We start from the raw sequence: 11,859 nt of genomic DNA, 5'->3' as shown, positions 1-11,859 counted from the left end.
ATTCAGCTCCAGCTCTTCCTCTATAGCCTGCCCCCCTCTGCCTGGTCTAAGTCCTCCCCACTCCCCAATGAGGCTCCTAGGGGACAACCTCCCATCTCTACCTCTGTGTGCCGCCTTCCAACCCGCCCCCTTCTTTCACCTTCCTCCTCCAAATGGGGCTTCCAAGCTATGCCCAATCATAAGAGCCTACTGGATCACGCCAATGGTCTACCGTTCTCACCACGGCAGAAAAGAGCCCTCCTCTCCTGTGGTCTATAATCATAGAATAGCAGAGTAGGAAGGGACCTCGAAACATACCTAGTCCAACTGCCTGCAATGCAGGGCTCAGCTAAAGCATCCATGACGGATGTCTGATCAACCTCTGCTTAAAACTTTCAAGGGAGGAGAGTCCACCACCTCCCAAGGGATTCTGTTCCACTGTCGAACGGTTCTTACTGTCAGAAAGTTATTCCTGACATTGAATCGGAATCTCCTTTCTTGTAAGTTGAATCTGCTGGTTCAAGTCCTACCCTCTGGAGCAGGAGAAGACAAGCTTGCACATCTTCCTTGTTACAGCCCTTGAGATACTGGAAGATGGCTCTCATATCTCCTTCTTTTCCAGGCTAAACAGACCCATCTCACTCAACCATTCCGCATAAGGCTTGGTTTCCAGACCCTTGATAATCCTGGTCCTCCTCCTCTGCACATCTTCCAGCTTGTCAATGTCCTTCCTAAATTGTGGCTCCCAGAACTGGACACAGGACTCCAGGTGTGGTTTGACCAAGGCAGAATGTGAAGGTGAAGGGACCCCTGACCATTAGGTCCAGTCGTGACTGACTCTGGGGTTGCGGTGCTCATCTCGCTTTATTGGCCGAGGGAGCCGGCGTACAGCTTCCGGGTCATGTGGCCAGCAGGACTAAGCTGCTTCTGGCGAACCAGAGCAGCGCACGGAAGCGCCATTTACCTTCCCGCCAGAGCAGTACCTATTTATCTACTTGCACTTTGACGTGCTTTCGAACTGCTAGGTTGGCAGGAGCAGGGACCGAGCAACAGGAGCTCACCCCGTTGCGGGGATTCGAATAGAGCGGTACTATTAATTCCCTTAATGCAGCCCAGAGTAGCATTAGCTCTTTTTTGCTGCTGCATCACACTCTTGATTCCACTAAGACTGCTAGATCCTTTTCACATGTACTACCAGAAAGCCATGTGTCTCCAGCAACAGGCATTTAGAACTGTGACTGCCTCTGAGTGGAGGCAGAGAACAGCCCTCCTGGCTAGCTCTTACAAACCGGTCAGATGAGTGGAAGGGCAATAATGCAAGAGAGAACCCTAAATGACATTGCAGACTTCGCACACAGCTGAGAAGCTGATTGTGTATTGAATATTTGCTGTATGGGCACTCTTTGCCCTTAAATCACCACAATGAAGCTCTCTGAATATGAAAAATCAGAATGCTGTTGGGTAGTAAAGAAGAGCAGGGCTTTTTTTCAGCTGGAACTCATCAGAACTCAGTTCAGGCATCTCTCAGGTGGGAGCCATTGCCATTATAAGAGAACAAAGTTTTGGGCACTCAAAACCTCAGAAAGAGGGTGTGGCTAGAAGTGAAATCCTCTCCTTGGGAGCAGAGGTGACGATTCCCTGGGTGCCCAAGCACCCACAAAATTCCCCGTGGAGGGACTGGGCACCCACAAATTTCGGTGCCAGGGCCATGCACGCTACATGGCACCCACGGCCCCCGGGAACCCACGGTCCTGCTTGGGATTGAGGATAGAGATTTCCCCAGGAGATCCAAGGCTGTTGACAATCCCGCCAACATGGGGAGCTAAGAGACCACCTCTCTTAGCACTCGCCCCCCCCCCCCGGTACCTGGAAGGTCTGCAGTGGAGACAGATCTGCTCATGATGGGGCTGCCTGATGCCCCCCCCTACCCACATGTTAGCACCCAATTCCCACAGATCTGGGGCCCCTCCTTCCCTCTGCCACAACTGCACCCTCACCTGTGCTGCTGCCATGATGCTGGCAGGGGGAAAGCTCTGGTAGTAGCCCAGCAGTTGGGGTGACAGGGTTGGACCTGCCCCCCATGGCTTCACTTTGCTTCACTGGTGGGCTGCTCCTGGTTCAGGATTACACCATCCATTTCCTTTCTTTGGAGAAGGGTTTTTGGTTTATTTGTTTTCCAGAACAGCAGTTGATGTCCCCATGGTATCAATGAACAAAAGAAAACTGATTTTGTTTTTAGATCTGAGCGGATTGAAATAAGCAAACGACCTTCTCTTTGCCACCTACAAGAGGGGGGGGGACAGAGGCAAGGTTTCCCCCTCCCCATTCTCTCTCTCTTTTAAAGAGATGCCTTGAGTAAGTTGTTAGCAGCAATCCAGCGATAACCATGTCATTCTCTTGCCAGGGGATTAATTTCTGATTTTACCGCTGCTCTTTATCACACAGACAGCTCTGAAAGGCACAAATTTTCCACCCCACAATGGGCCTGTCACAATGACAATTATATTTAATAGCGGGTGGCTTTCGTTCTCTCCCTTTTAGGTGCTTCCGATTATGGCAGTAAATAGACGTGCTTTAGGAGGAGCTGCAGCGTGGCAAGGTGTGCACAGAGGCTGGCAGTGATGCCCCACTACCACCCAGGCCTTTGGGGACATACCACCTTGGCAGAGGCATTGCTTGTGTAAGAGATTTTGTGTGTCTCCCTCCCCTCTTCCCCCCCCCAAAAAAAAGAGAAGGGGAAAAGGCAAAGCCAACAAAGATGACTTTAGAAAGCAGTGTGAGGGGTTGGTTAAGGGTGGTGGGGAGAATTGGCAAGTCCACCTAGCCACTAGCACCGGCCTCCCTTTGGAGAGTTGCTGTACTGTGTATTAAGATGATGTACATTATCACTATGAGGATTTGTGCACCTGCTTTAAATATGTTTTTCTCACCTGAGAAAAGGGTGTGGGGACAGGCCCTCTTGCCCTCTGCTGACCACAACACAGTATCACAAGGAAGCCAGACTGCTCAAGGTTTGGCACAGCTCCCAGAAAAACGAGTGACACACAACCTGACAATGTCACAGGAGCCCAGGGTAAAGGTAAAAGGTAAAGGGACCCCTGGACAGTTAAGTCCAGTCAAAGGTGATTATGAGGTTGCAGCGCTCATCTCTCTTTCAGGCCGAGGGAGACGGCGTTGGTCCACAGACAGTTTTCCAGGTCATGTGACCAGCATGACTAAACCACTTCTGGTGCAACGGGACACCATGACGGAAACCAGAGCGCACGGAAATGCCATTTACCTTCCCGCCGCAGCGCTACCTATTTATCTACTTGCACTGGCATGCTTTCAAACTGCTAGGTTGGCAGGAGATGGGATGGAGTAACGGGAGCTCACCCCTTCGCAGGGATTCGAACCGCTGACCTTCTGATTAGCAAGCCCAAGAGGCTCAGTGGGTTTAGACTATAGCGCCACCCGTGTCCCATGGAGGCCCAGGGTGCCTTATACAGAGTTGGGTCCATTTAAGCGCAGTATTGCCTCTACTGACTAGCGGTGACTCTCCAGGGTTTCAGGCAGAAGACATTCCCAGCCCTGCCTAGAGATGCTGCCCGAGCTCTGAGCCCAGGTCTTAACTGAGTGTTTGTCAGGGTGCAGATGATGGCAGTCAACATAGAGAATTGATGCAAGGCAAGCTTGGTTTGGTACACTGTGGAGTTGTCAAGCAGCCTTATGTTGTGCCCTCTGCCTTCTCCAAGAGGAGCAGAGAATTTCGACAGGTGGCTGGATGGAGTCAGATTCCGTACCCTGAGGTCTGAAGAGACCTCCCAAGTTTGGTAACTGCCCCACCCCCCGAGGAGAACAATGCTTTCAGGAGTCTCCCTGCCAAAAACTTCCAAGGTCCAGAGGACTCAGGGGTCATGGTTGGAGGAGACAAGAGACATCCAACAGCTGAGATATGTGGCACAGCCATATTACTCAGGCCAGGTCTGGGTTGCCCAGTCTCAAGAGGGACATCACAGCAGCTGAAAAGAAGTGCAGAAAAGGAAAAGCAAACATGAGCAAGAAGGTGGGGATACTTTCCCAGTGGGAACAGGCAACTACACTGGGGGCTTTTCAGTTTAGAAGTGACTAAGGAGGAGTGCGATGAGAATTATATTATTATGATGCACAGGTAAAGCAACATGGAGGGGGCAGACACATTTCTCCCTCCTTCGCTGTGCTAGAATTTGGGGACCGTCCCAAGAAAAATGATAAGTGGGGTATTCAGGGCAGACAAATGGGACTAATGACACATTCCACTGTTGCAAGATGTGGAGATAGCCAACAGTTCAGATGGCTTCCAATGGGGCTTGGACACATCCAGGCAGGAGAAGGGCTGCATCAACTAGGGTTCAATGGCTATTCACAACCTTCAGTTTCAGAAGCCACAATGCCTCTGCTGGGAAATGGCTGCGTTTGCTCCCTCCTCTCCTTCACTTTGGCCTTAGACAAGAAGATAGTTGGGTTTGGAGCAACAAAACACAACATTTTGGAGAGAAATCTTCCCTCTTCAGGGAGGGGACAACTCTGGGCCATCCCACACCACCCCCCAAGGAAATCCCTGAGTTCCCCATCATTAATTATAGAGGGGGAAGGGGGGAACTAAAACAAAACCAGATTGTTTTAAGAGTAAGCAAACCCCGATAGATAGCTAGAGATGTATCACACACAGACCACTTGCAAATATGAATTCAGGGGAGGGGAGGGTTGGCAAGGAAGTGAGGAGGATTTGCTAGTGTTTCTTCCTACGGAGGCCCTTTCCCCAAAGAGATCACAAAAACATTCCAAAACTGGTAAGTGTATTAGAAAAAGAAGAAGTGGGGTGGATGGGGGATAAAACAGAAACAACAACCAACAAAAAGAAAAAGTGTTCTACAAAAGCCAGGTTCACGGCATAAGCAGAAACAAAGGTCACCATCTGAATATTTTTTTTGGGGGGGCAGGGGAGAACAACATTTTTGTTTCCTTTTTTGTACAATTTAAATATACACAATAAATACAGCAATGGTGATATTTCAGTCAGCATTTATCCATACAGTGGAGCCCACCATGCCCCCTTCTCTTGCAACTAACCCATCCTGAACAAATGCAGCACTCCCCTCCCAGGGATTATCAAGAAAATAAAGAGGCAGCTACACACACACACACCAATACTGACTTGAACTATGGCAACCCAGTAACCAACACAAATTGTTTGTTCTTTAAAAATGTCCTTTATACAAGCAGTACTACCCTTTATGCCGTTTTCTTCTTCCAAGGAGGGAACCGCTGCACACATGGGTGGGTTTGAAATAAGTGTGTCTGTGTGTGTTGGGGTGAGACAGGGGAACACAACACAGAGGAAAGTTTCAGCTGCATTCTGATTCTCCACGGCAAGGAAGATTAGAAACTGCTTGCTAAGATCCTGTTTTGGGTAAGTTTTGGGTTTGATTTCACCCCCCCAGGGGCAAAGGTTGTGGGGAGGGGGGGAAGGAAACAATGTTTGTGAGATGAAAGCTCGTGGGCTTCCAATATCACCTTTACCTGTCTTTCTCTTCCCCTTCGCTAACCCGGCAGACAATCTTATTCACAGCCATTAGTGAGGAAGGGTAAAAAGCAGGGTCCATTACGGAATGCATCTTGTAGAAAAGATTCCACAAGCTCCTGGAAGAATCCTCCATTTAAATGCTTCCTTTTCTTCTTTGCCTAAGCCATGTGACATGGATGCACACCCAGGGGGTGGGAGGGGACGAGGCCTGCCACGTAAAAGACACAGAATGCCATGTTTGCCACCACTAACAGAACCTGGGTGGAAATTCTAACATGCCGGGCTCTCCGCCTTGTGCAAACGATAAAGCCAACGCATAAAGGCAAGTCAGGGCGAGGGATGACCCCCCCACCTCCCACATATGGCTTGAACATCTGCAAAGGCTAATATAGCTGGAAACTTTAACTTGCTTGTCTTGGTTCCTCAAACCCCAAGAAATTCAAAGCCTTTGTCTCAGGAAAGGGTTTTCCAGAAGCGGAAAACGCCATGGGAAGAAGCCCTCTCCCAGACCCACTATCAAGGAAGAGCTTCTCAGAAAACGGTGAAGTGAGGGCAAAATTATTTTTGGTACAGATCATACTGGGGACCATTTGAAGCATGTGGCAAACCCTGTACACAGAGTACAGGCTAACCTCTCCCCCCCGCCCCGCCCCAAAGGGTTGATTTGTTTAGCCATGAAGTTGCTGGAACTGAGCAAAAGCAAGCTGTCACCAGTTCAGGATGACCGAAAACATGCTGTCATGTCTCCTGCTAAACGACCCCTGCAGCTTGTAACTTCGTCTGCACAGGGAATCAGGACCACCCCCAACCCCACTCACTCGCCCAATGTGGTAACAGTTCATTTGACTACCTCTTTCCATCACCTGCCAAAGAACAGCCAATTGACTTATGCCTCATAACCGAAATCCCTTGCTTACGCAACGCCAGGGAAATAATATGCAACCTTTCCAAATGCCCAACACAAAATTCCCCAGTGGTGGTGATGCGACAGGCAACCTATTTTATGACTTTTATGAAAGCGTTAACACTGAATTCTGTCCAGTAGCAGTTCTGTTGTGATGCTCTCATTTATTATAAAACATTTCGGCTAAAGGAAAACTTTCTTTGTTCAACACAAACATTACCCCAACATATTTTCTCCCCTTAAAAGAGGCGTTTCAATAAAACCTGCCCTCCCTCCAATAAAACCAGGCATCAACTCTTTTTCTTTCTTTTTAAAAGAAAATCAGAATGAGGGTGGGGGGAGTTCATTTGTTTTAAAGCCATGTTCGGGGGGGGAGTAGAAACACTTCACTTTTTCATTACATTGCTGCTGCTTGTATTGTTTTGTTTTTAAAATGCAATTGCTTTTTTCTTCCTTTTTTATAAAAAGTGTGTGTGTGTGTGTGTGTGTGTGTGTGTGTGTGTGTGTGTGTGTCACACACATAAATTGCTAATTCCAAAAAGGCGGCTTCAGTAGTCAGGGAAATAGCACCTTTTCAAGAAATACGGGAAAGAAGAAAAATATATATTGAGAGAGTAAGGGAGGGAAAAAAACAGATTTTAAAACTGGAGTGGACGCTTCTCCAGGTTTTTAACCACTGAAAACAAACAAAAAACAAACAAAGAATCAAATGTTCAGCTGCACAAACCTCCATTGACACATATTCTTCCAAAGTTTCTGTGCGGAAGGTTAACGCGCCCCCCCCCCAAGGTTTTTTCTACTCAAAAGTTCGTCAACAGGAAGAACAGAGGTAGGCCAGAGCAGGGCGAGCTCCTCTGAAGTCCACACCAAGAACAGAATAAAATAATTAATTTGCAAGTTATTGCACAAAGGCTGGGTCTCCCACGCCACAGTTTTCTAGTTAAATTACTTTCCGCAGGGATGTGAAAAAGGATGTTTTAAAAAGTTGCGTCTTTTCTTTTTTTTTATAGAAAAAAATTAAATCACTGTTCCTCTGGGTTTAGAACATAGTGCTGCTCTGTGCTCCTGGGTGGAAGGGGGTCTGCAGCAGGGTCTCCATGATGGCAAAGTAGTTGGGGCTGGGGCCAGGGTCTCCGGGGCTCTTGGTGTTGCCCACCCGAGGGCGCTTGGCTGCTTTCAAGTCGTCTCCCAGGACGGCGTCTTCCTGAGGCGTCCCAGTGCTGAGCGACTAGAAGGGCAAGAGGAGAATGACAGGTGTGAGAGGAAGGCAGAAGGCACACAGGCAGAGAGAACTCAAGCACCCTTTCAGACGAGAGGAGACAGCATTTCACAAAAGCCACTGCTTTGCTGGCAGGAGACCCTTGGACCAGGGCTCTTGAATTAATCCTGAGGTGGACAATTGGTGAAAGCGTCTCCTTGTGGACCCAAGCTTCACTTTAAGAGATTTCTGAATGAATACAACCCCATTTATTGATCACTCAGCTTCTCCAAGGGATGGATAGAGTCACAAATATGGTGGTGTAATAATAATAATAGTAAGAAGAAGAATGCCACATTCACACCACATAATACTGATGATGATGATGATGATAGCAGCAGCAGCAGCAATGGTGATATAACAACAACAACAAATTATTGTATATTTTGTTAGAAGTTGCCCAGAGTGGCTGGGGCACTATAAATTATTTTTCCTCGGGTGCCAAAATGCCTCAAGCTGCCCCTAGCCAACAGGTAACCGATTTAGCAAAGTCAGTATAGTGGTACCTCGGGTTAAGAATTTATTTCGTTCTGGAGGTCTGTTCTTAACCTGAAACTGTTCTTAACCTGAAGCACCACTTTAGCTAATGGGGCCTCCTGCCGCAATTTCTGTTCTCATCCTGAAACAAAGTTCTTAACTATTTCTGGGCTAGTGGAGTCTATAACCTGAAGCGTATGTAACCCAAAGTACCACTGTAACTAGAAAGGAGACATGACCTCTCTCCACTGCAGCAACAACTGTCCTGGAAAACAATTCAAAGCAGCAGCAGCAGCAGCAGCAGCAGCTTTGTAAAAAGTAGCCCTGAGATACCTACCAAGCGTGATTTTACTCTCCTGGGAAGCTCCTCTTCCAGGGTGTAGATATTGCCTCTTGTGACCATCAGCTGAGAGCCATCCTCAAACTCTACCTACAGAAGGGAATGAGAGTGGCCATCAGACAACCTGACCTCCACCTTACATTTCGCAACCTCTGTGGGGCCAGCCAACCATCCTTCCTTCTAAACCTAACCAAGGCTACTTAGCCCCAGAAAACGGGTTCTCGTTCTGTTCACTGTTTGGTTGTATGCACTATTCCTCTTAAGCGATGAATTTCCAATTGGGAAATGATGACGCCGTGAATCAAGATGGCTCCAATTTAAAGGGCATAACCCTCTCAGCTTTGCTTTCCCTGTTTGAATCCACCAGCTGGAGCAAAGGCAGGGCTTGCTTGCTAACATATGGTTCTCCGCAGAACATGGAGGAGCAGCACACTCGTCAGGAAACGTCACTCCAGGGAAGTCACCAGTCCATCTCTGAATTCCAGAAGCAAGTCCATTTCTCTGCTAGTAAAAGTATCTAGCCTGGAAGGCCAAGGCCAAGGCACTGCTGGGCTCTTACCTGAAAGATCTGGCTGACCTGGGCAGCAATAAACTTGGCTTGGTAAGTGATGCCATCCGTCAGCTGCAGCTGAATCACCTCCCCCTCGGCGGGTGGCCCCATCTTGAGGCAGTCTCTGCTCTGAGAGGCAAGTCAGGGAAGAAAGTCAGAGGGACTGCGGGAGGGAGGGGAGCAGGCAGAAATGGCTGGCACCATAACACGTTCAACTAAGTCTGGGGAGGGGCTGGATCAGGCAAACACCCACAGACACGTTTTACAGGATTTTCAAGGGCAGCACAAATGATAAGATAAGGCTATAAAGCAGCCTTTCTCAACCTGTGGGTCCCCAGATGTTGTTGGACTACAACTCCCATCACCCCTCGCTAACAAGGCCAGAGCTCAGGGATGATGGGAGTTGTAGTCCAACAACATCTGGGGACCCCCAGGTTGAGAACCGCTGCTATAAAGGCTACCAGACATGATGTCTACATACTTCCTGCAGTATGAGAGGCGGTAAGCCCAGGACTACAAGGGGGGAGAGTTGATGCTTGTGCAGATGCTGCTTGCCGGCTTCTCACAGGCCTCTGACTAGCCACGTGTGAGAACAAGAGGCAGTGCTAGAGGGGCCTTTAGTCTGACCCAGCTTGGTTTTTTAAAATAATTGCATACACAAAATATAGGATACAAGCGGCTGCCATCCCTGCTCGCCAACCCCACATACCTGCCAACTCCATTGCCAACCCTTCTCCCACATCTGGGCCAATCCCTCCTTTCTTGACATCCCGCTCCCTCCTTGCCTACCCCAGACGCCCCCACCTGAAGCACCTCTCCACTGAAGCAATGTCTAACAGAAGGGAGGAGGGTCTTCAGAAAGCCGTTTGCCAAACCACACTCTGAAATGCCTACCGCTCTACTTTAAACAGCTCGCTACCACTTTCCGCTGTTTGCTTGCCTGCCGTTCTGTCATCATGCTGGAGGTGGCCACACAAACTGCAGCACGATTACGGCTTTACAATTTTAATATATAGCAAGAGAGAATACACACCCCTCTATCAATTTTAATCTCTCATTTATCTAACAGGCCCCAATTTATGAGAGCAGTGGACAAGGCCCTATATAAGCCGATGTACAGTCATACCCTGGAAGTCGAACGGAATTCATTCCAGAAGTACGTTCGACTTCCACAATGTTCGAAAACCAAAGCATGGCTTCTGAATAGCTGCAGGAAGCTCCTGCAGCCAACTGGAAGCCGCGCCAGACGTTTGGCTTCCGAAAATCGTTTGAAAACCAAGCAGTCACTTCTGGGTTTCGATCGTCCAGTGGCCGATTTGTTCAGGAGCCAAGGCATTCGAGATCCAAGGTACGACTGTATATAATAAAAACCATCTTTTATCGCAAACTTCTTGATCTCGTAAATACACATATTCTGCAAGTTTTACCAGCGGAACTTGTGAAGCCACTCTTCCTTGGATGGTACAACAGAAGCAATTTTTTTTCTGCCATTCATAAATTCCATACTAGATCTTCAGCTCAAACTATCTTTTCTGTTTTGTTTTGTTTTAAATCTAACTCAAGAAGACAGAATTCTTATTTTAGCAATAATAGAAACAAGACTCACGGCCATGTAAGGAGAAAAGTAGTACACACCCTCCAGAATGGCAAAGAGACCTATAGAATATTTTTCCACCTGAAGCCTATTCTAACTTACAATAATGTTCTCTGGGTAAATGTTGTCGCTGTAGGAGCCATCCTCGAAATTGACTTCGTAGAAGGTTTGCGTTGTCACACCAATCACTTTGCACCGGTAGTAGAGACCGTTCCGGTTTTTTGTAATCACCGTCTGGGCCAGCGATACCTCCCTTGAAAATGGGATCTACGAACGGCAGATTAAAAACAGCAACAAGATTAGGCTTCTTTAAAACGAGAGAGAGAGGAGTGAAGGAAGAGAGATAAACCACTGAGGAGACCTACCATGTGGCTGGCCGCTTTGTGTTTGAAGCAGGTGATGGACACAGCGTAAGGCCAATCATCTGGCTCGATTGGCACCCCTGCTGCGTGGGCGCAGGTGACGTGGAAAGAGGTGGAACAGTGCTCATAAGAGCACTGGATGCAGGCGCCTGACACTTTCTTCATCCACCTCCGGCAGTACACACATTTCTGGGGAAGGAATAAAGGTTGGCGTTACTGCATGGCACAGAGCTACCCATCACCACGGACATTTCTGGCAATTTTAACTTGACTTCTTATGCTTGTGCCTCCACCTGCAGCTTGGCTCCCGTGGTCGAATCTCTTGGAACAATTTGCTTTGCAGATGAAACTGCTGTTAGGGTGTGGGCTAGGCCACATTTCACATCAGCCATGAGGTAAACCTATGAGAGGCCCTGCTCTTTCAGCCCCTCTTTGCAATGCAAGTATTATATAGCTGGGTTTACTGGAAGGGTGATGCTTGTCTCCTGTCTTCATCCATGAATTGCCAGCCCAGAGGCAGATACGTACACGTGGGGCTGGGCAAGACGTTGAGCGGTTATTGCGTCAACAAGAAACCCACTTATTTGTTTAAATCCAAATATCTGGGGGGGGGGGTTGAATTCAGAACCTGACTTCAATTGTTTTATTTGAATGTTGTTTTATGTAAAATCCATTGTATACTATCCAAATCTGTTCTATTTTAAGTCTGTCATTTTACATTACATCTTGCATTGTAATGCCAGAATTGACGTACTGTTGCTTTAAGTTTCTTTACATTGTCTGCAACAATTGTGATGTGAAACACCTGTGGTCAACTTTGTACGTTCTATGCGTTTGTGTTGTAAGCACC

The 11,859-nt window shown here is 47.9% G+C and overlaps 1 protein-coding gene across 2 annotated transcripts in view; it reads right to left on the bottom strand.

The window, feature by feature from the left end:
* Window positions 1-4,779: 4,779 nt before the first annotated feature.
* KDM4B (lysine demethylase 4B) overlaps window positions 4,780-11,859 on the bottom strand; it is a 183,419-nt gene continuing 176,339 nt past the window's right edge. For both annotated transcript variants that reach the window (XM_082206281.1, XM_082206282.1), the window contains exons 18-22: window positions 11,013-11,198; window positions 10,750-10,914; window positions 9,063-9,182; window positions 8,501-8,593; window positions 4,780-7,656 (exon numbers count right to left, since the gene is read on the bottom strand). In XM_082206281.1, the coding sequence (XP_082062407.1) occupies window positions 7,468-7,656; window positions 8,501-8,593; window positions 9,063-9,182; window positions 10,750-10,914; window positions 11,013-11,198 (753 nt within the window). In that variant the 3' untranslated portion in view covers window positions 4,780-7,467. The remainder of the gene's footprint in view (window positions 7,657-8,500; window positions 8,594-9,062; window positions 9,183-10,749; window positions 10,915-11,012; window positions 11,199-11,859) is intronic.

Source organism: Podarcis vaucheri, assembly GCF_965113315.1.
Source record: "Podarcis vaucheri genome assembly, chromosome: 18".
Taxonomy (NCBI): Eukaryota; Metazoa; Chordata; class Lepidosauria; order Squamata; family Lacertidae; genus Podarcis; species Podarcis vaucheri.
Note: the sequence above shows the minus strand (reverse complement) of the source record. Positions and strands in the feature narration are given on the sequence as shown.